Genomic DNA, 26,412 nt, shown 5'->3' on the forward strand with positions numbered 1-26,412 from the left:
TTAAATACCGAAGTAGTAACGTCGTGAATAGAATTTTTAGTGTTTACTCTGAAGTAATAGTACAAGAGTTAACTTTTAGTTTGAGACCACTTTTATTTCCCCCCACTTTTTCGTTAACTTCCCTCTGCCGAAATAAGGTTGGACCTCCTCTTCCTTCCCCTTCATTTCAGTCCTCTCCGTTCCCTCTCGTTAGGGCTTCCGATTTGGAGTCTTAGGCAACAGAGACGAAGGTTTCCTCGTTAGGGCTTCCGAAATAAGGTTTGGCAACTTGAACTTTCTTACGCAGGGTTTAGGTTGCAAGTGTTTGAGATATACCGTATGTTTTCTTTCCTTCGATTTCTTTTTCTTATTCTTCTTCTTTTTCTCCTCCTTTATTTTGCAAAATCATGTTTTAGACGGTCTCCAATTTATTGTAGGTTTGGTGCTATTCTTCCAACAAAGACAAGTGTTTGGAATTTTTTTTTGCTTTTTTTTTTCATTCTCTATGTTTACGAGGTCATTACCTAAAAATACGCATGCTTTCAAGTTAGAGTAAGACATGTGTTGTACTCTTACTCCTTCAAGTTGTCCCTCAAAATCTCAGTTCCACATGTATTAATTTTTCTTAAAAAAAAATACCTGCCTCCTAATGCAAGCAAGCATAGCACCAGTTGAATTTAAATATCAACTATAGAAGATGGATTGTTTTCCCATGAGATAGCAAAAACTAATGTAACTAATGTGTGTTTTTGTTTCCTTGTTCAGACAATTTGCTAAGCAACCATCAACATTCATATACAAATCAATATTGCTAGAACACTCACCTTTATAATTTCTATTTTGTCCTTGCTCTCTCGGTGACCACTACACTCCTATTCAAATCTTGATGATGAATGCCTCCTTTCTTTATATAAATGTGATCAGATACTTTATCTTTGTCCTCTTGAAATGGATTGAAATAAAACAGAGATGCATCCAATTTCTATCTAATGCCTTGTGTTGTATACTCGATCCACACTAGGTATAATTTGATAAAGAGTGATTACATCTCTCTATTATTTGCTACTCTCTTTGGCATAAGATAGCTTAGCATTTTCTCCACTAGGTAGATGATGATAATAACTTTTAAATACAACATTCACTAATAGTTATAGTAAATTCTCACCATCCTAACATAATTTGTCTTTGTGCTACCTGTTTCATCCACTATGAAGATCCCAAATACAACATTTCAGAATCAGACAATCTCAACTATGCTATCACTTATTGAGATTAAATGTGTAACTGCTTCATCCAGCACAAATACAACAATTTAATTTAACAATTTCTAACTATGATACCACTTAAGATAAATAATTTAATAAAATTCAAAGTAAATCTTTGGCTAAAAAAAATATGAGAGTAAAAATACAATAAAACTAAATAAAATTACTATTCACACTTTCTATAGTTACATCTCAAACCTTTCCTAACTCCTCAGGATGACAAAAAAAGTTCTAATAAAAAAACTTGTGTAAGCTCTCTGAAAATGTATCACACAACTTGTACAAATGCAACCCAGCATATCTCCTACATTCTGAAATGCTCCATCCATGAACAATTTATAACCACCATAAATTTCAAGAAATTTGGTTACAATTGGATTAAACGAACTCAAAACTGCTTCCATCACAAATTTCAACAATCACAACAGCATGATTATGAAAAACTAACTTTAAAATCAGAAATTAGAGGGGTTTTCTTTTACTACTATCAGGCTGAATGGTCTCCGACACTGGATTGCTGACAACCCAATAGATTCAATCTATTTAAGAGCGTTCATATGTCAAATGATTGAGTGTGCATGTTCGAAAAAAGACAAGTGTTTGGAAATTCAACTGGTGTCATGCTTTCGTTCTTTATATATCCACATATTGTACAAAATACGCATTATTTTTCTTCATGATGAGTAGAAAATATTGACAGCTGTTGGAATGAGTATAAAATATGGAACTGTGCTCGATATGAATTTGACTACCTTTTTGCAGTCTTACTCTAACGTTTGCTTAACATATATGTAGTATCTTCAGGTTTTGATCAAAGAACACATTGAGCTAGCGGTAAATAATTTTAGCACGATAATTCTGAAGAAGTTTCTTGGGATTCTGTTGTACTATAATGGATAAATCCTGGATTTACTTAGATAGGAGGTCCAAAGAGTATGAGGAGGGTGTGGAACAATTCATTAGAAGTTGTTTGCAGAATCCACATATCGACCCCAATTTAATTCATTGTCCTTGTTGCAAATGTATGAATCTTAAAAAGGGAGCGGTTATGTGGATTCGGGAGCATCTTTACTTCAATGGTTTCAGTAAAAATTATTTGAATTGGATTTGGCATGGTGAGGCTGCGGAGAAGGATAGATTAAATTCGAGTGTCAACCAAGAGCCAACTGATAATTGTCATGATGATTTTGAAACTGTTAATTTGTGTGAGGCAGCGTATGATAACCATACAGAAAATCCAGAAGCATTTATGAAGTTTTTGGAGGAAGCCGAGAAGCACCTGTATAAGGGATGCAAACGTTACACAAAGTTGAGTGCACTTGTAAAACTATACAATACCAAAGCAAGGCATGGGATGAGTGATGCTCTATTTTCAGATCTACTAGCAGATTTTGGGGACATGCTGCCAGATAACCACAATCTGCCATCGTCAATTTATGAAGCAAAGAAGACGTTGAGTTGTTTGGCTTTGAGTCATGAAAAGATTCATGCTTGTTCCAATGATTGCATCCTTTATAGGAAACAATATAAAGACTGCGTAAGCTGCCCGAAATGTGGCTTATCAAGATGGAAGCTAACCAAGAAAAATGTTGAGAAGAAAGGTGTTCCTGCCAAAGTGGTTTGGTATTTCCCTCCCATACCAAGATTTAAGCGCATGTTTAAATCTTTAGAAACTTCCAGAAATTTAACATGGCATGCAGATAGCACAAGAGTTGTTGGTCAGTTACGCCATCCAGTTGATTCACCGTCATGGGAATTGGTGGATCATATGTGGCCCGACTTTGGAAGTGAGGCAAGAAATATTCGCCTGGCACTTTGTAACGACCCGCCTCCTATTGACTAAGCTGCGAGGCCGGTCTCTACAGTTATGCTGTGCTGGACTATTAATGCGGAATGAAAACTGGCTAATTTAAAATTTTACTGAACTAAATGCTGTAAAGTTTAACTTAGTGTTCTGGGTGTACTTAGGAGTTGTACACATGCTAGGGGAGGTGTTCACAACTGATAATAAACTTCGGATCGATCCACAGACCGATCTACTGATGCTGGCACGGTAGGAAACTCTGGATCGTTCAACCGACCGATCCATAAACTACACTGCAATACTGTCCCTGATCGGTCAATGAGACCGATCAGTGGCCTACTGATCGGTCTGCTGACCGATCAGTGAACCATTTTTCGTGACCCAGCTCCTGATCGATCCACGGATCGATCAGGGAATGAATAGAAAGCTTCTGACTATGGGAGCCCAACCCAATGGATATCTAATCCAGTACAGTGCCACTGAAAAGTAAAATACTGAAATAGCTAATACTATTTTGCTGAATCTAGGTTATCTGAACCTAGAACTAGGTTGTCTGAACCTAGAGGCGACTGTGGGAGCCCACCCATTGGACCGTAGTCCCATATAAGCTAAAATAAACTGATTTACTGATTTAAATGCTTCTAATGCATTTAACTGAGCTATTAAAATGCCTAATTTGCATTTTAACTTAACTAGCTATTTTATCGAACACCTAGTGTGCCCCAACTCTCCCCTCTATTAGGGAGACCACTTCTAGGCACCCGACAATGTCTAGGAACCCCCACTGAAGAGGGAATACGTGTCCGGCCCATCTAAAAGTACTCAATAAATCCCTAAATCTGCGAGGAGGGTCAAATTCACCCTATGCGTCGATAAAACTGCATATAGCTAAACTAGTGCGTATAAAACAAAACGGAGCTACTTATACTGCAGGTGAGGGGTTTCTTACCTTGTGTGCTAGATTTCTTACAAATCTAATCGTTAGAAATTCCGGTGGAAACGACTTCTCGACGATTCGCTCGCGTCCATGTGCTCTACTCGCGGAGGGGAACGTCCTTGTGCTGAAATCGTCGCCGGAAAGTGACCTTGGGACCCTAGGGATGGAACCCTAGTTCTCCTTGTGGTTTGCGCCGAGAGAGGGAGGAGAGGGAGAGGTGGCGTCGGTGAGTTAGGGTGAGGAGAAGAAAGTTGTCGAACTAAACTCTAAAATAAACCAAACCAACTTATGTTTTCCTATTTATATTAAGTGGGTATTTTGGCCCAACTCAATTATAAATATATTTGATTCTCCTTTCTCTCAGCACGGCCCTGCTGGGTTCACCGGTTACTAAGGCTAACTAAAGGTTTAGCGAACCCGAGAGGTCCCGGGTTCGATTCCCGCTTAAGCCATTTTACTTTTCTAATAATTTTTGCTACTTCCGCTACTCGGAAAATTCCGTAAAAATATCTAATAATTCCAGAAAAATCATAGAATATTTCTAAAATAGTTTTGAGAATTTTCGGGCGTTACAATCCCCCATACCTTATAAAAAGTTTGTCCTCGAACTTAGAATAATTCTGGGTACTTCTGTCTCATGCTATCTTCTGTCTCCCAAGTTGCCTCTTCTGCTGTGTGATTGTGCCAAATGACTTTGACTAATGGTACTTCCTTGTTCCGTAATTTCTTAACTGCTCGGTCTATTATCTGAATAGGTCGACTATCATAGCTGAGGTCTTCGCGGATCTGTACCGATTGGGGCTCAATCACCTGGGTGGCATCTGGGGTATGCTTCTTCAGCATAGAGACATGAAATACGTTGTGGATAGCTGATATTTCCTGGGGTAGCTCTAGCTTATATGCTACCTTGCCCACTCTTCTGCTGATAAGGTATGGTCCCACATATCTGGGACTAAGTTTGCCCTTCTTCCCAAAACGCATCACTCCCTTCATGGGAGCTACTCTGAGGAACACTGTATCCCCGACTGAAAATTCTAAGGGTCTGCACCGTGTATCAGCATAGCTTTTCTGGCGGCTCTGAGCTGTCTCTATCCTCTGGCGGATCTGCTATATAGCTGCTGGTGTTGTCTGGTAGAGCCAAAATGGGAGCACTGGTCAATCTCCTTTTTAGCTCGCTGAAGCTGTTCTCACAGTCCTCTGTCCACTGAAATTTCTTGTTCTTTCTGGTAAGAGCTATCAGTGGGGAGGCTATCCTGGAGAAGTCCTCTACAAACTTTCTGTAATATCCTGCTAATCCCAGAAAGCTCCTGATTTCGCTGGCGTTCTTAGGTCTCTTCCAGTTACTTACTGCTTCTATCTTGCTGGGATCTACCATAATACCATCCTTTGAGATGATGTGACCCAGGAAGGACACCTGATCTAGCCAAAATTCACATTTCGTGAACTTGGCGTATAGTTGGTTCTGCTGAAGGGTCTGCAATACTAGTTTCAGGTGCTCTAAGTGTTCTTCCTGAGTTCCTGAGTAGATAAGGATGTCATCGATAAACACAATAACAAACTTATCTAAATACTCCCTGAATACTCTGTTCATGAGATCCATGAATGTAGCTGGAGCATTGGTCACGCCAAAGGGCATGACTACGAACTCGTAGTGTCCGTATCTGGTTCTGAATGCTGTCTTGGGTATATCCCCTTCTTTAACCTTCACCTGATGATAACCTGATCTGAGATCTATCTTAGAGAACACTGCTGCTCCCTTCAGCTGGTCGAACAAGGGGATACCTGTTCTTGATCGTGACTTGGTTCAGTGATCTGTAGTCTATGCACAGTCGCATGCTTCCATCCTTCTTCTTCACGAACAATACAGGCGCTCCCCATGGTGAATGACTCGGGCGTATGAAACCCTTGTCAAGCAGCTCCTGTAGTTGCTCCTGAAGTTCCTTTAGTTCTGCTGGAGCCATGCGATAAGGCGCTTTGGAGATAGGGTTTGTACCGGGAATGAGCTCTATCTCAAAGTCAATCTCCCTGTCTGGTGCTAAGCCTGGTAACTCTTCAGGGAAGACTGCTGGGTAGTCACATACGACTCGAACCTCTGCTAGCTATTGGTTCTTGTCCTGGCTGGCGTTGACTACGTGTGCTAGGAATCCTGTACATCCTGAATCCAGTAGCTTCTGTGCTTTCATAGCTGAGAGAAACTTCTTGGCCTTTCTCTTTGGTTCCCCGCTGTATTCAAATTGCACTGCCGCTTCAGGTTGGAAGATGACTTTCTGTTTACGGCACTCTATGGTAGCACCGTATCTGATCAGAAAGTGCATTCCAAAGATAACGTCATAGTCGGTCATCTCTAGCACTATCAGATCACAAAAGAGCTCTCTGTCTGCTATAATGACCGGCACTGCTCTGAGCCAGTGCGTGGACGCAATGATCTCTCCTGAAGGTAGTGCCGTCAAAAACTGACCACTGAGTACCTCTGAGGGTATTTCTAATTTTTCGGAGAACAACCTGGCTATATATGAATGGGTTGCCCCAGTATCAAATAGAATAGTAGCACTATACTATAAAATGCTAATCTGACCTGTGACAACTGTCGAGGCATTGGCTACGTCCTCTCTGGTGAGTGAGTAGATCCTCGCATTTGCCGTAGCTGGAGGGGCTTCTAATCTGCCCTGGCTGATAAGTGGACCTTCTAGAGCGGCCTGCATCTGATATAACTCCTGCATACTGAATCTGCTGTGGCTGAGGAAGACCGGTCTTGTTCGGGCACTGCTTGGCCATGTGCCCTTCTTGTCCACATTCAAAGCATCCTCGTGTGCCCTTGCGACAAACCCCTGGGTGGAATTTCCCACAAGTAGCACACTTTGGATAACTGGGTCGCTTGCTAGATGGTCCTCCTTTTGGGTCACTCCCTGATTTGCGCTTGCTGTTGGAGTTCCCTTTCCAGTTAGAGCTTTGGTCTTGCTATTTTTGAGTGTGAGAGTTTCCTTGGCCTTTGGACTCTGAGGAGACTTGCTTCTACTGCTTTATGCTGTTCTGGTAATGCTCTGTGGTCAAGGCACTGCTCACTAACTCCTCTGTGGTTTGTGGCCTATGTATGCCACCAGCCACGTTCACTGCTATCTCTGGCCTCAGCATCTTGAGCATCAACTGGATTCGTTCCTTCTCTGTGCTGACTAGCTCTGGGCATAGACGAGCCAACCTGCTAAATTTCTTCACGGCTTCCTCAACTGAAAGGTTGCCTTGACGAAACTCAGTGAACTCGTCGTAGTGGCGGTTTGTAACCCGTATGTGAAAGAACTCCTCGAAGAATTCCTTCTCGAAGTCAGCCCATGACATCTGGTTCACTGGGCGCTTCGTTCTGATTCTTTCCCACCACATGCGTGCGTCTCCTGTCAGGAAGAAGGAGGCACACTTCACCTTCTCATGTTCTGGCCAGTCCAGAAGCTCCATCGTGCTCTCCAGTGTTTTGAACCAGGCTTGTGCATCCCATGGTTCACTAGTGCCTGAGAAGTTCTCTGGCTTGACTCGCTGCCACTGGATCAGATAGGCTTCCTTTCTTGGCTCAGCTGCTGGGACTACTGGTGCTGGTACTGGTGCTGGCGCTGGCGCTACAGGCTGGGCTAGTGGAACCTCTAAGACTTCTGGAGTCGTCATATTCGGTTCTGGGGTGACTGTGGGGGTACTCTGCTGATTAGCCTTTAAGGTGGCTATTTCCTGTCGCTGTTCAGCTAGCTGCTGTTGTAAGGTCTGGGGGAGGCACTGAACTGCCTGCCTCTTGCTGGGGCTCAGTAGCTAGTGCCCTTCTAGCTGGGCGTCCTTGTGCCATTGCTAAAGACATAGAGGACAGAACATGAATAACTATTACAATCATAATTGTATAACTATCGTTATCATGTTATATACTATCATATACTATCATGCAGCAGTTTATCTATAAACATGATCTATAACAAGGAAACAGAAAGCATAAATAAAGTAGAGGTATTCTTACTTGGAAGCTGTAGGTTCAATGCTGATGTGTGTGTAGGAAGTATGGAACACTGCTCTGATACCACTCTGTAACGACCCGCCTCCTACTGACTAAGCTGCGAGGCCGGTCGCTACAGTTATGCTGTGCTGGACTATTAATGCGGAATGAAAACTGGCTAATTTAAAATTTTACTGAACTAAATGCTGTAAAGTTTAACTTAGTGTTCTGGGTGTACTTAGGAGTTGTACACATGCTAGGGGAGGTGTTCACAACTGATAATAAACTTCGAATCGATCCACAGACCGATCTACTGATGCTGGCACGGTAGGAAACGACCGATCCATAAACTACGCTGCAATCCTGTACGCTGTTGGATCGGTTTGCCGACCGATCCAGCTGGTCCCTGATCGGTCAATGAGACCGATCGGTGGCTTACCGATCGGTCTGCTGACCGATCAGTGAACCATTTTTTTTTTCGCGACCCAGCTCCTGATAAGCTTCTGTTCGCAGAATCAGGTCCCTGATCAGTCTACCGACCGATCAGATACTCCCTGATCGGTCTGCCGACCGATCAGGGGTTTCTGATTTCGTATCAAACCCCTGATATCAGCACTGATGCGTGCCAAAGTCATTACACAACACTATAAAAGCTAAGAGGAACATTCTACTAGGTAATGGCTAACATACTAAACATGATTAAGCCATAGAATACTAATTCATGGCATGTAAACATATGGAAACCAAAACTAACAAGGTTTTTAAACTGTTCTCTTGCTAACTAACAGAAACATAAGGTAACGCTTGTTATAAGTGCTAATGCATACTGAACACGTTCTAATGCATAATAAAATAAAACTAGATCCCTAGGATCTTTATTCCAGTTCCTTCCACACACATCTTGATCTGCATTGACCTCCAGCCTCCACTGCTAGTCCATTTTCCTTTTACCTGTATCTGCAGTATAAGAAAAATAGTATCTGTAAGCTAAAAAGCTTAGTAAGAAACCATCTACCTCACTAAAACATGCATACGATACAAATATGATTTTAAATCATGCTGTTTGAAAGGATATGCTAAGTATACTGAATAAACTAAACATGGCATGGCATATAAGCATACAATCATGGCATATCTAAAGCTGAACATGATATCAATCACATGGTATCGATGAAGAACTTAGCTGATGCTAAAAACTGAGCTACTGCTAGGACTGTGCTGAATTCAAGAACTAATTTGTGAAAGGTTGAAAACCATATACATATAATAAGTGAAAATACTAAACATGCTGCTGATGGGCCCTGGCAACTGTACTTGCTGTGCGCGCATCCCTAACTAGACCCGGGATTGCAAGTTCCGAATCTATTAGGGTTTACTAGGTTAGCTAAACCTAGGGACGACTATGGGGGCCCAACCCAATGGATATATAATCCAGTACAGTGCCACTAAAAAGTAAAATACTGAAATAGCTAATACTATTTTGCTGAATCTAGGTTATCTGAACCTAGAACTAGGTTGTCTGAACCTAGAGGCGACTGTGGGAGCCCACCCATTGGACCGTAGTCCCATATAAGCTAAAATAAACTGATTTACTGATTTAAATGCTTCTAATGCATTTAACTGAGCTATTAAAATGCCTAATTTGCATTTTAACTTAACTAGCTATTTTATCGAACACCTAGTGTGCCCCAACTCTCCCCTCTATTAGGGAGACCACTTCTAGGCACCCGACAACGTCTAGGAACCCCCACTGAAGAGAGAATATGTGTCCGGCCCATCTAAAAGTACTCACTAAATCCCTAAATCTGCGAGGAGGGTCAAATTCACCCTATGCGTTGATAAAAACTGCATATAGCTAAACTAGTGCGTATAAAACAAAACGGAGCTACTTATACTGCAGGTGAGGGGTTTCTTACCTTGTGTGCTAGATTTCTTACAAATCTAATCGTTAGAAATTCCGGTGGAGACGACTTCTCGACGATTCGCTCGCGTCCACGTGCTCTACTCGCGGAGGGGAACGTCCTTGTGCTGAAATCGTCGCCGGAAAGTGACCTTGGGACCCTAGGGATGGAACCCTAGTTCTCCTTGTGGTTTGCGCCGAGAGAGGGAGGAGAGGGAGAGGCGGCGTCGGTGAGTTAGGGTGAGGAGAAGAAAGTTGCCGAACCAAACTCTAAAATAAACCAAACCAACTTATGTTTTCCTATTTATATTAAGTGGGTATTTTGGCCCAACTCAATTATAAATATATTTGATTCTCCTTTCTCTCAGCACGTCCCTGCTGGGTTCACCGGTTACTAAGGCTAATTAAAGGTTTAGCGGACCCGAGAGGTCCCGGGTTCGATTCCCGCTTAAGCCATTTTACTTTTCTAATAATTTTTGCTACTTCCGCTACTCGGAAAATTCCGGAAAAATATCTAATAATTCCAGAAAAATCATAGAATATTTCTAAAATAGTTTTGAGAATTTTCGAGCGTTACACACTTGAAGCCGATGGAATTAATCCTCACAGCAATCTTAGTAGTCTCTACAGTTGCTGGCCAATCATGCTGGCCACATATAATTTGCCTGCAGACATGTGCATGAAAAGGAAATTCATCATGCTAACGATGCTCATTTCAGGGCCGAAATAGCCTGGAAACGATATCGACGTCTACCTTGAGGTTCTGGTTGATGATTTGCAGCTCTTGTGGGAAGGAGTTGATAGAGTTTATGATGCTTATCGAAGGGAGGTTTTCACTCTTAAAGCAGTTCTTTTATGGACCATCAATGACTTTCCTGCATATGGTAACCTTAGTGGATGTACTACACATGGTTATTACGCATGCCCAATATGTGGTGAGGATACTTATGCAAAGCACTTACCAAATGGGAAGAAAATGTCATTTGCTAGGCATAGACGATTCCTACCACGATTTCATCCATATCGGAGGCAAATAAAGGAGTTTAATGGCATGGAGGAACTTAGTGAAGCAGGTAGGCCATTATCTGGAATTAAGTTGTTTGACAAGCTTTCAGACATAACATGTGAGTTTGGAAAGAAAACAAGTGTGAAGGGAAAAATAAGGAAAAAAGCAAAGGAGAATATTGTGGAAGACATTGAAGAAGAAAAGTATGTTGGAGCTACAAATTTCAATAAATGTTGGAAGAAGAAGTCAATTTTTTTCAATCTTCCATACTGGAAATACCTACATGTTAGGCATTGTCTCGATGTTATGCACATTGAGAAAAACATTTTCGAGTCTCTGATTAATACTTTGATGAACATCAAGGGAAAAACCAAGGACAATGTGGCAGCTAGGTTGGACATAGTTCAGATGGGAATTAGGCCTCAATTGGCTCCTAAAATTGGTGAGAAAAGAACATATCTACCTCCTGCAGCATGCTCATTCACAAAAAATGAGAGATTACAAGTATGTAGGTCATTAATGGATATAAAAGTTCTGGAAGGTTTCTCATCAAACATGAAGAATCTTGTCTGCATGGATGAGATGAAGCTGAGTAGCTTGAAATCACATGATTCTCATGTTATAATGCAGCACTTCCTGCCAATAGTCATACGCAATTCTCTGCCAAAATATGTTAGATATGCTGTCATAAGATTATGCTTCTTCTTCAAAGATATTTGTTGCAAGATTATCGATGTAGCCAAGTTAGATAAGCTGCAATCTGACTTGATTGTTACACTCTGCTTATTGGAGCAGTATTTCCCCCCTTCTTTCTTCGATATCATGCTCCACTTAACAGTTCATCTTGTTCGTGAAGTCCAATTATGTGGACCAGTCTACTTCAGATGGATGTACCCATTTGAAAGATGCATGAAGGTGTTGAAAAGTTACGTAGGCAGTCGAAAATATCCAGAAGGTTGCATTGTTCGGAGATATGCAGCAGAAGAAGCAGTTGAATTTTGTTCAGAATATCTCAATGACCTTGATCCTGTTGGGGTCCCTAAATCACTACGTGACCCAAACACAAGCATTCCTGGATTCTCAGCAAGCAATTCATCAATCATCGTCCAACAAATTGATCTCCAACAAGCACACTTGACTGTTCTAGAAAATACAGAAGAAATATCTCCATACATTATGTAAGTGTACTGCATAACTAATAATTATATGTACTTGGCAGTCCATATGTATTCATGAAAATAAAACTTTAGAAGTAAAATTCTTCAGTGAACACAAATCCTTCTTGAAGACAATGTTTCCCAAGAAATAGAAAGATGCAAGGTGGATACAAGATGCTCATAATAAGAGGTTCATTGACTGGTTTCGTGCAAAGGTGATGTAGAAGATGCTAACATACAATATTTGTTAATCATTGTTTTGATCACACTAATTAATAGGAATGCATGTCAGGTGGCTGCTGAAATCGATAGTTGCAATGGTGGAATGACATCGTCATTGAGATGGCTGGCCCATGGACCACGTGTGCGAGTCTTAAAGTGTGATAGCTATGTCATAAATGGCAATTTATACCAAACAAAAGAGCGGGATGATGAGAAAGTTTGTCAAAACAGTGGTGTTTCTCTACTTGCCAACACGATGCTTGTTTGTAGTGCCAAAGATAAGAATCCCGTGTTAGAGAATGTGACTTTTTATGGAGTTATTGAAGAGATATGGGAACTAGACTATCATCAATTTCAAGTTCCTCTTTTCAAGTGCGCATGGGTATCAAATGACAAAGGAATACAATACAATGATGAATGTGGCTTCACCTTAGTTAATCTGAACAAACGAGGCCACCAGAAGGATGAATTTGTGCTTGCAAGTCAAGTTAGACAAGTATTTTATGTTGCTGACCCACTGAACAAAGGGTGGTCAATAGTGCTTCAAGTTCCAAATAGATGTTACGAGGGAGAAGAGGATCTTTGGACCATAATTCCCGAAGCTCGACCAATTGATAATGTTGATATTCATTGTATTCCTACACATGAAGGATACTTTAGATCTTCTAAAGAGGGTTTCTTTGTAACAAACAAGAAAAAATGATGTTTTCTACTTTTATGTCATCTGCATTAATATTTATTATTTTTACTAGTATTATTTTTACTTGTTCGTATGTGTTAATGTTATTATTTGTATCACATCTTCTTTTATTATATTGTCACTGCAGACTTTATATACCGTTATCTCATCATTTATTTTCCTATATGCAGGGAAAAGAACAATGCGTCCTAAAAAACAGCGAAAAATAGCAAAATATGATGAGCCACGTGTAGTTGAGGACACCGAACTACACCAAGATGCTGATGGGTTAGCAGCTGCAGAGCTACGAGGAGAGACTGAAATAGAACAACCTCCTATTACTGGGCAGAAGAAGACTCGGGGGCCTACATCAATGTGCAGACTTATTGCTGCTGCAAGATGGGGAAAAAAGTCGACGATTGAATATGATGACATAGGACGACCTGTGTACAATGAAAATGGGAAGGCACTACAATCTTTCATAGACTCTGTTGTTAGATCCATGGTGCCTATTAACATAAAGTCATGGCCCACTGTTCCAGAGAACATGAAATAGAAAGTGTGGGAAGAAATATCGGTGAGTATAATCCAATAATACACTTCCTTATGAGATTGCTTATGTTTTTTTTTTCATTGTGATTTTTTCAATATACAAACTGATAGCAATTACTGCTGTGTGTTACAGAATGTCTTCGACTTAGCACCTCAAAGCGAGGCGGCAGTGATGAGTTCAGCAGGCCAAAAATGGAGAGACTTCAAAAACAAACTCAACAGTAGGTTTGTCTGGCCATATAGAGATAATCCTGAAAAACTGAGGTCACCACCGGAGCAGTATCAGATCCCATCTACAATTTGGAAAGCTTTTGTTGATGAGAGGCTACATCCATCTTGGGAGGTACTTGATGATATTATCATGTTATATTTAAATTATTATATGCACCAAGATTTAAAACATTTAGGGCATTTAATTAACAAAATGAAGTTCTGTATATAATAAGTTCATGTACAGCAGGAATATATATAATAAGTTCATCATACTCCATCCTATTGTTTTTAAATTCTAGCCATTCTTCTAAAAATTTACTTTTTTTTACGTGACATAGGTCACTCATGAAAAACAAAAGGAACGGGCGAGCAATTGCAAGTATCATCACAAAATGTCTCGCAAGGGATACATTGGATTGGAGACTGAATTGGTAATCCATGGAACATTATATTATCCTTTTCATGTAGTACGTCATGTTTTAAATGATCGTTTTTTGGAATTGTAGAGGCAGAAAAAAATATTCAGGGAGGATGAGGAAGTTGATAGGTCATTCCTTTGGCGTAAGGCCCGCGAAGACAAATCTGGAAACATCACAAATACAGAGACTGCTGAAGTTGCTGAAAAAATTGTATTATTTTAGTTTTATTTCAAGTTCATTTATAAAAAGTGAAAAAAGTGTCTTCATTGGATATTTAATGTTACCTCCATATTTGTAGGACGATTTGTTGGACAAAAAAAAGAGGGGAGAGTTCATATCTTCTGGAAGCAATGACGTATTAACTACTGCATTAGGGAGCCAAGAACCTTACGGAAGGGTTAGAGGTGTAGGGGGATTTGTGAAGCCCCAAGTCTACTTCAAAACTCCAAGGAAGAAGAGGGAGTTGGTGTCAAAGGCTTTGGCTGAAAACTTCAAAGAGCAAGCGGAGGAAACAAAGATTTTGAAAGCTGAAGTTGAAAAACTGAAGGCTCTTCTTGCTCGATTTATGCCAGAAACAAGTGATCGAGTTTCTGAACGTGTAGCATCTAACAAGTCATCGCACATGGCAGTTCAAATATTGGAATATGATGTGGAAGTTTTTGAATGCGACAATTCATTCAATCAGGTTTTGTATTATATTTGGTACATTAAATTTGTTTCCTAGCTTCAGATATTAAAAGATAATATCTTATTGTTCAGGGGAAAAAAATGTCATTTGGCTCTGAAGAATAAGGGGAATGTGGTGGCATATGGCACGATAGTATCCGACGGAGGCCCAAATGTAATGCTGCACAATGCTCCACTTGGGGAAGGCAACTTAAAGGTGTCTATTGATGTTGTTTTATAGGAGGAAGCAGAGCTTCCAATTCCACTTAAGTCGGGACCAACAGTAATGGTAGATGCTGTTGGAACTGTGGTTGGCTGACCAAAAGAATTGGTGATATTTCCGACGACAAAGGTATTTTCAGTTCACTTTTCTGTTGCTATAGTTATATATTTTGCTACAATTATTTAAAATTACAGAAAAAGGAGAAACCTGCACCACCATTTGCTATTTTGGAGATTCCTGATGAGAAAAATAAATTCAAGGAAGTTGAAAGTGCTCTACCAATGCCATGCAAGTTTTTGTATTCTTTTGTTGTTAGACTGATGACTGAGGAGGAGACCATTCCTATCGAATTTGATGAAGCCATGTTTGGACGTAATGTGAGTACATCGTTGTTGAGAGAGGATATCATGCGCTGTATGGAAATGAGAGAGATAGGGTCCAGGCAAATATTGGTTTACATGAGGTAAGTTATGTCTTATATACAATTCTTCTCTTTGCATGAGTTCATGTCTTAAGTAACCATGTTTTTTATTACTTGAATGCAGTTACTTGTACAAGTACTTGAAGGAAACAAACAGGGCTGAGTATGTGTCGTTTGTGGATCCCAACAAAATACTAGCCGCTCAAGATGGCAGTACCTCTTCACAACACATTGCTAATCAGTTGAAAGCATCAAACGGAGACAGCATATGCCTTATCCCATACAACACTGGGTATATTTTTAATCCCTGCTCAATTCCTAATACATAGTAGCTTAGCTATATATTGACAATCGTGCAGGAACCACTGGATCTTGACCGTTATAAACGAGGACAAAGATACAATTTATTTGTTGGACTCAATGGGTAATAGGAACCGAGATAACGCTTGGAAAACTACAGTGTGCAAGTATGTTTTAGATTATGTAGATTATGAATAGATTGATTAGCAAATATGAAATGAAATAAGTTCTATTTTTACAATGTAGTGGAGTGAGGACGTACCTTTGTATGAGGGGTAATCCAAAACGACCAACTTTCAAACAGTTGACGGTATGTCTTATTGAAAACATGCATTCCTGGTTCTTATATATTTGGTTTTTCACTTTGCATTAACTTTGATTCATTAGGGTAATCTCAAACAACAAGGTTGTGTTGAATGTGGATACTGTGTCATGCGGTACATGAAGGAGATTGTTGAATGTGAGGATCTACAGTTGGAGAGGAAGGTGTGTGAATTTCTTCCATTTTGAACAGGAATGCACATACTGAATCAAATCGTTCACGCCCTGCTACTGCTTTCTTCTCATGCTTTGATATGGCTTCTTTCCTTCTTTTTTTTCCTCGCCCTTAGATGACACCCTGTTTATGGTTTTATACAAAACTGTGTTATGCATAGTTCTATTAGTAGCTGGGGGAAATTAGTAACTGATTTGGGCATGGTTACCTTATAGACCTAATAAACTATTAAATTTCTGCTTGCCGATGATTGAGAATATAGAAGGCTATCAAGGAACAACTATAATAGTCTTGCTATTAGCACTAATGTTATAAAATGCTTTTAATTAATACTAGTCATTTGCTAATAACAATGACAAAACCTTTCTAGACACGTGCTTAGTTTAAATCAAATCCAATAGAACCTTAGGCGTCAAAATATAAACTGTATTATGAGTTGAAATTTAGATGTTTTAAGATGAGAGATAAGGGATCATAAGTCATACCTCGATATTGAACATTATTTATGACCAAGGTGGGTAGAATACTGACATCTCCACGAGAACCATGCCCAAGCTACCATAAGAAAATGTTCAGCATATCAGCTAGGCTACTTGAAAGATCCAGTTATCTGTCCACATCGCTAATTCAGTACTTTCGTGTTGTGTGATTATTGAGCAAGTCTCATTGTACAATTTTTTGCTTTTTTGTCATAGTGCATGTGAAATTGAGAATGCAATACATTAACTTAACTGAGCATCTAATCACCATGCGATTGGAACTACTAAAACTTAAGGTTCAAAAAACTGTTGGATCATTTTTATTGCACATTTGATGAAATGTTATTGTTACTATAAGAGTGCATATAACAATACATACTTATTTGTCTTATCATGCTTTTGTTAATTTAATTCATGATTTTTTTGTCAACTTACTGTGTTTTGATTTAGTGTTTTCAGTTACAAAACATAACATGATGGTTCTTTCTAAATTGCAGTTTGCAGGTTGTGTGAAGAACCAGTACTATACGCAGACACAATATGATGACGTGAGAATCGAATGGAGTGAATTTGTGTACTCGTATTTGAAGTGAATTGCAAGTTGTGTGAATGAACCAGTACATGTTTTTGGTTTTTTATAGCTTATTTTGATCATATTTAGGGAGATTTGTTTTGTATAAACATATGCTGAAATCATGGCTTATTTTGATCAAGGCTTATGAAGTTACCTTTTGTGATGCTCAAAATTACTGAAGTCTAAAAATAATGAAGTAAAAAGAGAAAAAATACTTCACTTTATTCATAAAATCCGAAGTAAAATCTACTTATAACTTCAAAGCAATATAATTTGTTGTTGTAAAATAGTATCAACTACTTCGGTTATTACCAAAAATTCCGAAGTAGTATCTATCTATTACTTCGATCCAGAATGAAGCTAAATGTAATTTAATCGATAATTACTTCAGGAATTAACGATATATGACGAAGTAAAAGTAATCCATTTACTTCATTTTTAACCGAAGTTAAAGTAGGTATATTACTTCACAACAAATACTAAACGATGAAGTCGAAAAGGATTAATTACTTCGGTGTTTTTAAAAACCGACGAAGTTATATGCACTTTTTACTTTGTAATATGTCTGAACCCGACACCCAATACGACTTCGTTTTTTCTGGGCCTACGACTTTGGAGTTTATCCGAAGTAAAATGAATCTTTTTACTACACGCGTGTCTACTTCGGTAAAAACAGGTCTTTTACTTCAGGTAATCAACGAAGTAAAAAGCCGTTTTTCACATAGTGAATCTTAATTAATAATCAAACCTTAATTGATAATTTATAATAACCTTAATTGAAAACTTAATCCAATTAATACCACCATTTAGTTTAATTTAGCCTAATTAAAACATCAATTTTACTTTAACTCATGTTAAATTAAACTTGACTTTACATTCAAAGTTAATTAAAACTTAACCTTAAACTTAACCTTAAAACCTTAATTTAACTTAATTAAAACTTTAATTTGACTAAAGATTTAACTTAACTTAGTTAAAAACTTAATTTAAACTTTAACCAAAAGTTAAACATTAATCTAGTTATTAATTAAATAAGAAGTGTCAACTTAAGGAAGAGTGTTAGGTTAAGGGAGAAAATTATTTTAAACAACACTTTAAAAATTACTTAAAAAAAGTTCTTTGAAAAACTCATTGGAAAATAGTTCGAAAGATGTTTTAGTAATTATTTTGAAGATTACTTTTTATCTTTAAAAACTACTTTGCAAAATTTGCTTTGAAAATTCACTTTAAAAATTCACTTATTTTAAAAAATGGTTTGTAAAATTTTTACAAACTTTAATGAAAAATATTTTGTAAATTTTTCAAAAATTACTTTTCAAAATACTTGCCAAAATTTATACTTGTAAAATATTTTAAAAAATACATTTAAAATCACTTTAAAAATATTTGGAAATAGTTTGAAAAATATCTTAAAATTACTTTTATACCTTTCAAATATCTATTTTGAAAAATGGTTCAAAAAACTCCCTTCAAAATGCTTGAAAACGTATTTTGTTATGAAAAATGCTTGCCGATTTATTTCAACAAATGCTTACAAATTTTTAAATCCTCCTTAAAATCGACCTAATTACTTTCAGTATTTGGTAAATTTACTTAGGATTGTTTTCATGTTTTACTTCCTTTTGGTATACTTATATGCATAATTTTTTATGAATGTAAACGAGGGAGAGTAGGGGTTAAGTAAGAAAAACTAAGAAAACTAATGAAATCTAAGGAAATCTGAAAAATTTATCCCTAAAAATGCTCAAGAGAATAAATTCAAAAACCATTAATTTCTCTTGAATCATTTTCATATTGCTATTTCGTTGTGGCATTATTTTTTCTAACTTTTAACCCAGGTTTTCATTGCATCAAAGAGAGATTATTGGTGTAGTTGGCACAAATAATCAAACTTGAGTTTTGATGAATAACAAATGGATTATTGTTAGATGTGTTGTATGATCTAACATTTCTACCAAGTCTGCAGAACTTGACTGGTCTGACACCAAACTGAAATCCAGCTAGGTCTATTAGACCTGATAGCTGGTGTAGAAGTCCAAATAAGTCATGGAGTGATCCAATATCTAGAGAAAAGTCTTGTTGGGTCCGCGGAACTTGATAGCTTGCTGAAGTCCAGTTGGATCTGCGAACCTGACAACTAGCCGGAAGACCTAGTGGACCATGAGGGAGTCAAGCGATTTTGCGTGGTAAGTAAGGTAAGTCATTGGAGGAGAGTGTTCTAGTGAGGACGAGTCCTATTTGGGGACTTTAGGCATAAGTCCAATTTAGGTCTATTTTAGAAATCTAAATTTAGACCCTAACTAGATCCTGGTCTCAGATAGACAGGATACAATTAATAATATTTATTTTTATTGTGCTAATTTTGTCTTACAAGATATACTTTGTTTTATTGGACTAACATATTTTTAAGGGTGAAAGGAGCACAAAATACCTCGGGTGAATAGTACCCGAGGCACCTTCCATGCTAAGAAAGGTGCCTTAATCTAGACGATGGAAGGTGCCTTTAATCGGATAAGGTAGAAGGCTTCGTCAACGATAAGAGCCAATTGTGCTGGGATAAAACTAGGTGTTGAAGTGCCACCAGTGGTGTTGAAGGTGCCTTCAACCCTCTTTAAAAGGGCTACTTGACTAAGGCTTCAATGTAACTCATTCACAACTCTTCTTCAAGCATTTGCGCGACCGTTCGATGATCCGAATACTCCAACTTCGTGCTGCTGCTCTACTATGATGCTTTTGCGCTCAACTATTGCTAAGAAGTTTCCCAACACTAAGCTTGATCCAACAATCTATAAGTGTTGGGTAACAAAGTTTTCTTTGTGTACTTAATTACTATATAAAGGAAAGTGTAACTTGTTACACATCTCCTATCTTTACATTGTACTTGATTCTCTCTTTCAGTGGTTTTGGAAGAGGATTATAGTAGATTGCCCATCGATACAATCCAAGGGATCGTGGATCTTAGAGTAGGAGTCATCAAAGGCTCCAAACCAAGTAACCGACCAAGTTTCCTGTTTCACCTTCATAATTAGGGGGTGTTTAGTTGATGGGTTTAGGAATGAGGGAATGGAATGATAGTAAAAAATGATGTTTGGATTGTGGGTTTGCGAATGATAATTTGGGAATGATATCTAGATTTATCGGAATCAGCCAAACTCATATAACTAGGTGGGTTTCATTTCCATTCTCATTCTCATTACACCTTACTATCAAACTCATACTCATAATCATTCTCATCATTTAACCAAATGTCACCTTAGTTTTTCCACCACATACTTGTTTTCAAAATAAAAAAAATAGTTTTCAAAACAACGTGATTCACCCCCCCTTTCACGTGCGCTACAATCCTATAGGTTGAACTTTGAATTTGAGTGCTAACTTGATGAAATGCTATCTAGATAACGATTTGGTAAATATATCAACAATTTGATCTTCTTTGGAGATGTAAGAAACTGACAGTTGTTGAGTCATCACACGATTACAAACAAAATAAAAATCAATTTCTACATGCTTGGTACGAGCATAAAAAATAGAATTTGTCACAAGATAAGTTGCTCTAATATTATCATACTAGATTTTGGGTGTAGCAGTTAGGGAAAAGTGTAATTCCAAAACAAGAGATTGTAGACAAATAATTTTTGACATTGTGTTAGCTACAGCTTTATATTCAGCTTCAGCGCTTGAGTGAAAAACTATAGGTTGCTTCTTTGAAAGCCAAGAAATATTGCATACCCACTAGTAGAACGTCTATCTTCTGGAGATTCAGCCCAATCTAAATCATTGTAGGCAATTAGCTCTCATGAGGATTGACGATATAAAAGAAGATCCTGTAGAATAATGCTTTTGAGATATCAACGAATTCTCTAAACACCTTCTCAATGGTATTCATAGGAGTATGCATAAATTGGTAGGTATGATTTGTTAGCTAGAGCCCTAGAGCCAATCATTTGATGATTGTATTATGGACTTGTTGTATCATATTCTTATATAAATAAAGGCATTTACTTTGGGTTATTATACTTACTTGTATTGGTGCCAAATAAACTAAGTATAATAGCGTCCTTGAGTAGAAGGTTTTTACCTATATCAATCGATTGGTTAAATCGATAGTGAGATGATATAGGGAACACTACTCTTAATCATTCCCAGTCGAGTATTAACATTCAAGGACAATGTTAATGCAATAAGACTAGCATGAAGGTCAACTCGATGGCTTGATATCACAAGTCATGGATATAGAGATATCAAGTTGACACATGGGTATGCATTGGAGAATGTATACTGAATGACCCGCCATGAGAAAGTATCATGGATCGTTATATGAGTGTCATATACTTTCTCATGTGGCCATTAGTATGACTACTAGTCCTTAGACCTGAAGTCACCATGGATCCCTACATAAGGAGTTATGTACTTTGGTTTCGTCAAACGTCACCCGTAACTGGGTGGACTATAAAGGCGATTACTAGGTATGTAACAAATTATGTAGAGGGATGTGAGTGATGTAGATGAGATCTATCCCTCCTGTATGACGGGAGAGACATCGATATTCTTGATAGAGTGAGACCACGAAGTGCATGGCCATGCCCAAATGAGTTAATATGAGATATTGAGCTCATTTGATTTAGTGAGTCTACTTGGAGTTCAAGATTTAGATTGGTCAGAGGATGACACGATCTATGCCTCACATTGATCAATCTAGATGTCTAGGATAGAAGGACACATGTCGTATATTGTGAGGAGTCACAATTAGTAGTCACAAGGTGATGTTGGATCTCAACATTCTTGTAACTTGGGTAGTAATGATGTGTTGCTAGATACCGCTCATTACTTATGCTCCTAAATGGGTTTAGGAGCATTGCCAACATTACAAGAACCTATAGGGTCACACACTAAGGACAATTAGATGGAGATTAGGTTCATATGATGAACCAAGAGGATTAGATTCATGTGATGAATCAAATTGGATTAAGAATAATCCTAATTGGGCTAATTGAGTTGGACTCAAATTGATTCATGTGTTCAATGAGTCTAATTTAGATTATGACTCATTGAATCAATTTAATTAAATGAATTAGATTCATTATATTAAATTGGCTTGAATTAAATGGTTGGATTAGATCAACCATGAGAGAGATTAAGTCAAGTTTGACTTGACTTGAGAGGAAGAGGAAGAGTCAAGTTTAACTTGACTATTTGCCACCTCACTTGTGAGTTGACATTAAGTGGCCAATGATGATGTGCCACATCATCATGTTTAGCACATGTGTGTGCCACCTAATGGAGGTTACAAATTCCCTTTCAATTTAATGTGGCCGGCCACATTAAATGAGAAGGAGTTACACATGTGTGGCCGGCCACTTTTGTGAATGAATGGAATTCATTTTTCATTCAAGGCATTATTCCATCATCTTCTTCCTAGCTCTCTCTTCTTGCTCTCCCTCTCCTCCTCTTGCCGTGACTGATCAAGGGTGCTAGCACACCTTTGTTTAGTTTTTCTCCACCCATTTATTCGTGTGGATACTTCTAGAGGATCGTACGCTTGACGATCTCGAGATCCGGCACTTCCTTGGACGAGCAGAATTCGTAAAGGGCACGCATCAAGGGTAAAAGGTTTTCTCCTTGTAAATCTAGTTTAGAACTAAGTCTAAGAAACTCGTACTCATAAAATTTTGTTTTTATTTTACTTCGTACGGATCCGGTGACGGGGGTTTCGGGGTTTCCGCAACGCGAAAAAGCGGTTTTCGCGGCCCGAAAAACCCAACAGTGGTATCAGAGCCACGTGCGAAGTCTTGTACAAGTTTATTTTGTATTTTTATGAAAATAGCAGATCTGTAATATTCTGTAAATTTTCTAATTTTATAGTTTTTATGGGTAATTTTCTCGTAGAAGCGAAGCACAAGTGTTTCGACACTTGTAGGCTTTGACTACCGAGAAGATTTTTCCGAAACGGCAAGGTTTCACCCCAAATATTTTTGGGACAGCGGGCTAAGGCATTGTAGGATCGCTAAGGAACACTCACGATGGTAAGATCGTGGGTAGGGGCGCTGCCCCTGGCCCCGCAAGGGGATTCGTTCCGCGATTGCACCCGAAAACCGCTAAACGGAACCGCCGGGAATTTTTACTCATAAAAATTGTAAAAATAGTATTAAAATTACAAAAAATTATGGAAATTACATAATTTAGAATTATGTATAATTTGTGATGGTCATGTCCCAAAAAGACCCAATTTGATTGGTATATTTGTGTTGTAATTCATATTACGGCATGTGCGCCGTCATTTGTGTTGTGTGTACTGTATATTTGATACGCGACCTGCGCGTCGTGCCTTTCTCCATTTATTCTTGTTGTAAATTAGTTTAGACTCGAATGTAACTTGAGTTTCAAAATTGTAATGTACAAAATTGGAGCAGTGGAAGGTCCACTCGAGACGGAGTTACGAGGAGGACGCGAGCAACACAAGGTGGTCAAAGGGAGGAGCTTGAGAAGCTGTTGACCATCTGATCTTCTCATTGGCTTGAGAAGATCGTAGTAGGGTCATGACTAATCACAAATAATTTAATTAATTGCTTGTGTGTATGTGATGCATGATTAGTAATTAATTAGTGCCTAACGATTAGATTAGATCTAAATCGTGTACAAGATGCACCCTCTCGATTAGATTAGATCTCAATCGCATCAACTCTAATGTCTACCGTGCCGTGATACCTATCACTACCTCGATCACATGTGTTGTTGAATCTTCCAAAGCAGAGCAACACATATTATCTTGGTAGGGTACGGAGGGACAATCTTGGTCCCGCTTATCAACGCATGGGTGAGTACAAACTCAATTAGATTGAGTATTCCTAGTTAACTCGGTTGGATCGAGTACAACTATAGGCATTCTTCCAACGGTTGGAAAGATAGGACATAAATCACATTTATATTAATTCTTGGGTGTATTAGCCAAAGCTAACTCAAGTTTTAATATAACTGCGGATAATGATCCTATAAACAAGAGTTGCATAGAGATGTAATTGGTAAATCATTATCTACCGATCATACTAAATCTTGGGCGTATTAGCCAAAGCTAACTCAAGGGTTAGTATGATGTGGATCTTGTCCCACATAAATTATAGAATTCAGTGGGAGCATCATTTAGTTAAAGGCCTAATTAAATGATTTAAAAGAATATGATATTTATTTTCTGCATTTTTCTGTTGTAGATAACCATGATGTCGAATACGAACTCTTTCTCCCTGCATTCTGTTCTTGAGAAGGACAAGCTCAACGGAGCAAATTTCCTAGACTGGTACAGGAACTTGAGAATAGTTCTCACCCAAGAACGTAAACTGTACGTTCTGGAGCAGCCCATTCCGGAGGCTCCTCCTGCCACTGCCACGCGAGCTGACCGAGATGCTTACAAGAAGCATCAAGATGATGCATTAGATGTGTCCTGTCTAATGCTTGTGACCATGAACTCTGAGCTTCAGAAGCAACACGAGTTGATGGGCGCTTACGATATGGTTGAACATCTTCGTCAACTATATCAAGGACAAGCGCGGCATGAAAGATTTGAGATCTCAATGGCACTATTTCAGTACAAGATGTCAGATGGGGCTCCCGTAGGCACATATGTACTCAAAATGATTGGGTACATAGAAAACCTATAGAGGTTGGGATTCCCGCTTGGGCAAGAGCTGGCCACTGACCTGATCTTGCAATCCTTGTCGGATAGCTATAGTCAATTCGTTCTAAACTACAATATGAACGAAATTGACAAGCCACTGCCCGAGCTGCTTAGCATGTTGAGAACTGCTGAGCTGAACCTTAAGAAGGCAAAGCCCCACTCTGTTCTGATGGTTCAGAAACACAAGGGCAAGGGCAAGCCCAAAGGCAAAGGAAAGTCCCAAGCCAAGGGCAAAGGCAAGGCACTGAAGCCTAAAGGAGGGCGGTCAGACCGGGCACTGGAAGAGGAACTACAAGGTATACCTGGAAGATCTTAAGAAGAAGCGAAGTGGGACTTCCACTTCAGGTATATGTGTTATAGAAGTCAATCTATCTATTTCTTCATCATGGGTATTAGATACCGGATGTGCTTCTCATATTTGTACTAATGTGCAGGTGCTGAGAAATAGCAGGGCATTGGCAAAGGGCGAGGTGGACCTACGCGTAGGCAATGGAGCACGGGTTGCTGCTGTTGTTGTAGGGACTTATTTTCTATCTCTGCCCTCTGGGCTTGTACTAGAGTTGGATGATTGTTGTTATGTGTTTGCTTTAACTAAGAACATAATTTCAGTTTCTTGTTTGGACAAGAAAGGTTTCTCTTTTATAATAAAGGACAAATGTTGTTCTATTTATTTAAAAGATATGTTCTATTGTAGTGCACCTCTGATGAACGGACTCTACATTCTAGACCTTGAAAGCCCTATCTATAACATAAATACCAAGAGGTTCAAGTCAAATGACTTGAATCAAACCTATATCTGGCACTGTCGCTTAGGTCATATAAATGACAAACGCTTATCCCAGCTCCATAAGGATGGTTTGCTAGACTCATTTGATTTTGAATCTTATGAGATGTGCGAGTCATGCCTACTAGGCAAGATGACCAAGACTCCCTTTAGTGGGCACAGCGAAAGAGCGACTGATTTGTTAGGACTTATACATAGTGATGTATGTGGCCCTTTCAATATCGCTGCTAGAGGCGGTTATAGGTACTTCATCACATTTACTGATGACTTCAGTAGATATGGTTATGTGTACTTGATGACACATAAGTCTGAATCCTTTGAAAAGTTCAAAGAATTCAAGAATGAAGTACAGAACCAGCTTGGCAAGAGTATTAAGATACTTCGATCAGATCAAGGTGGAGAATACCTTAGCCATGAGTTTCTGGGATAAGGGACTTTGTTTCTAGAAAGACTAGTGGGAGTACGTTCGATCTTGAAGAATTTCAAGATGTGGACCATAACACTGAAGCCTCGATGGAAGTTGAACTGGAACCACAAAGTGTTGTGGAAGATGTTGTTTCACAAGGAGTTGAGGAACAACAACCAGTTCAAGTAGACATACCTCTTTGCAGGTCTGATAGGGTACGTCATCAGCCTGAGAGATACTCATTTCTCTTGTCTGACCATGATGACGTTGTGCTCATAGAGGATGAGCCTACCACCT

At 38.8% G+C, this 26,412-nt stretch overlaps 2 protein-coding genes and 1 long non-coding RNA gene across 3 annotated transcripts; all 3 read left to right on the forward strand.

The window, feature by feature from the left end:
- Positions 1 to 2,292: 2,292 nt before the first annotated feature.
- On the forward strand, positions 2,293 to 13,469 carry LOC122023086. The gene is made up of 4 exons (XM_042581177.1): positions 2,293 to 3,036; positions 10,580 to 12,033; positions 12,292 to 12,866; positions 13,105 to 13,469. The coding sequence occupies exons 1-4, from the start codon at positions 2,293 to 2,295 to the stop codon at positions 13,467 to 13,469; spliced, it is 3,138 nt and encodes a 1,045-aa protein (XP_042437111.1).
- Positions 13,470 to 14,116: 647 nt separating this feature from the next.
- LOC122023087 lies at positions 14,117 to 14,976 on the forward strand. Its single transcript, XM_042581178.1, has 4 exons — positions 14,117 to 14,142; positions 14,205 to 14,307; positions 14,396 to 14,782; positions 14,857 to 14,976. Exons 1-4 carry the CDS (start codon positions 14,117 to 14,119, stop codon positions 14,887 to 14,889), a joined length of 549 nt encoding a protein of 182 aa, XP_042437112.1. The 3' UTR covers positions 14,890 to 14,976.
- A 627-nt stretch (positions 14,977 to 15,603) lies between these two features.
- On the forward strand, positions 15,604 to 16,146 carry LOC122025799. The gene is made up of 3 exons (XR_006123831.1): positions 15,604 to 15,699; positions 15,954 to 16,017; positions 16,095 to 16,146. It is a non-coding gene; the product is annotated as an uncharacterized LOC122025799 (long non-coding RNA).
- The last annotated feature ends 10,266 nt before the right edge of the window (positions 16,147 to 26,412 follow it).

The sequence above is a fragment of the Zingiber officinale genome, chromosome 9B (assembly GCF_018446385.1).
Source record: "Zingiber officinale cultivar Zhangliang chromosome 9B, Zo_v1.1, whole genome shotgun sequence".
NCBI classification, from domain to species: Eukaryota; Viridiplantae; Streptophyta; class Magnoliopsida; order Zingiberales; family Zingiberaceae; genus Zingiber; species Zingiber officinale.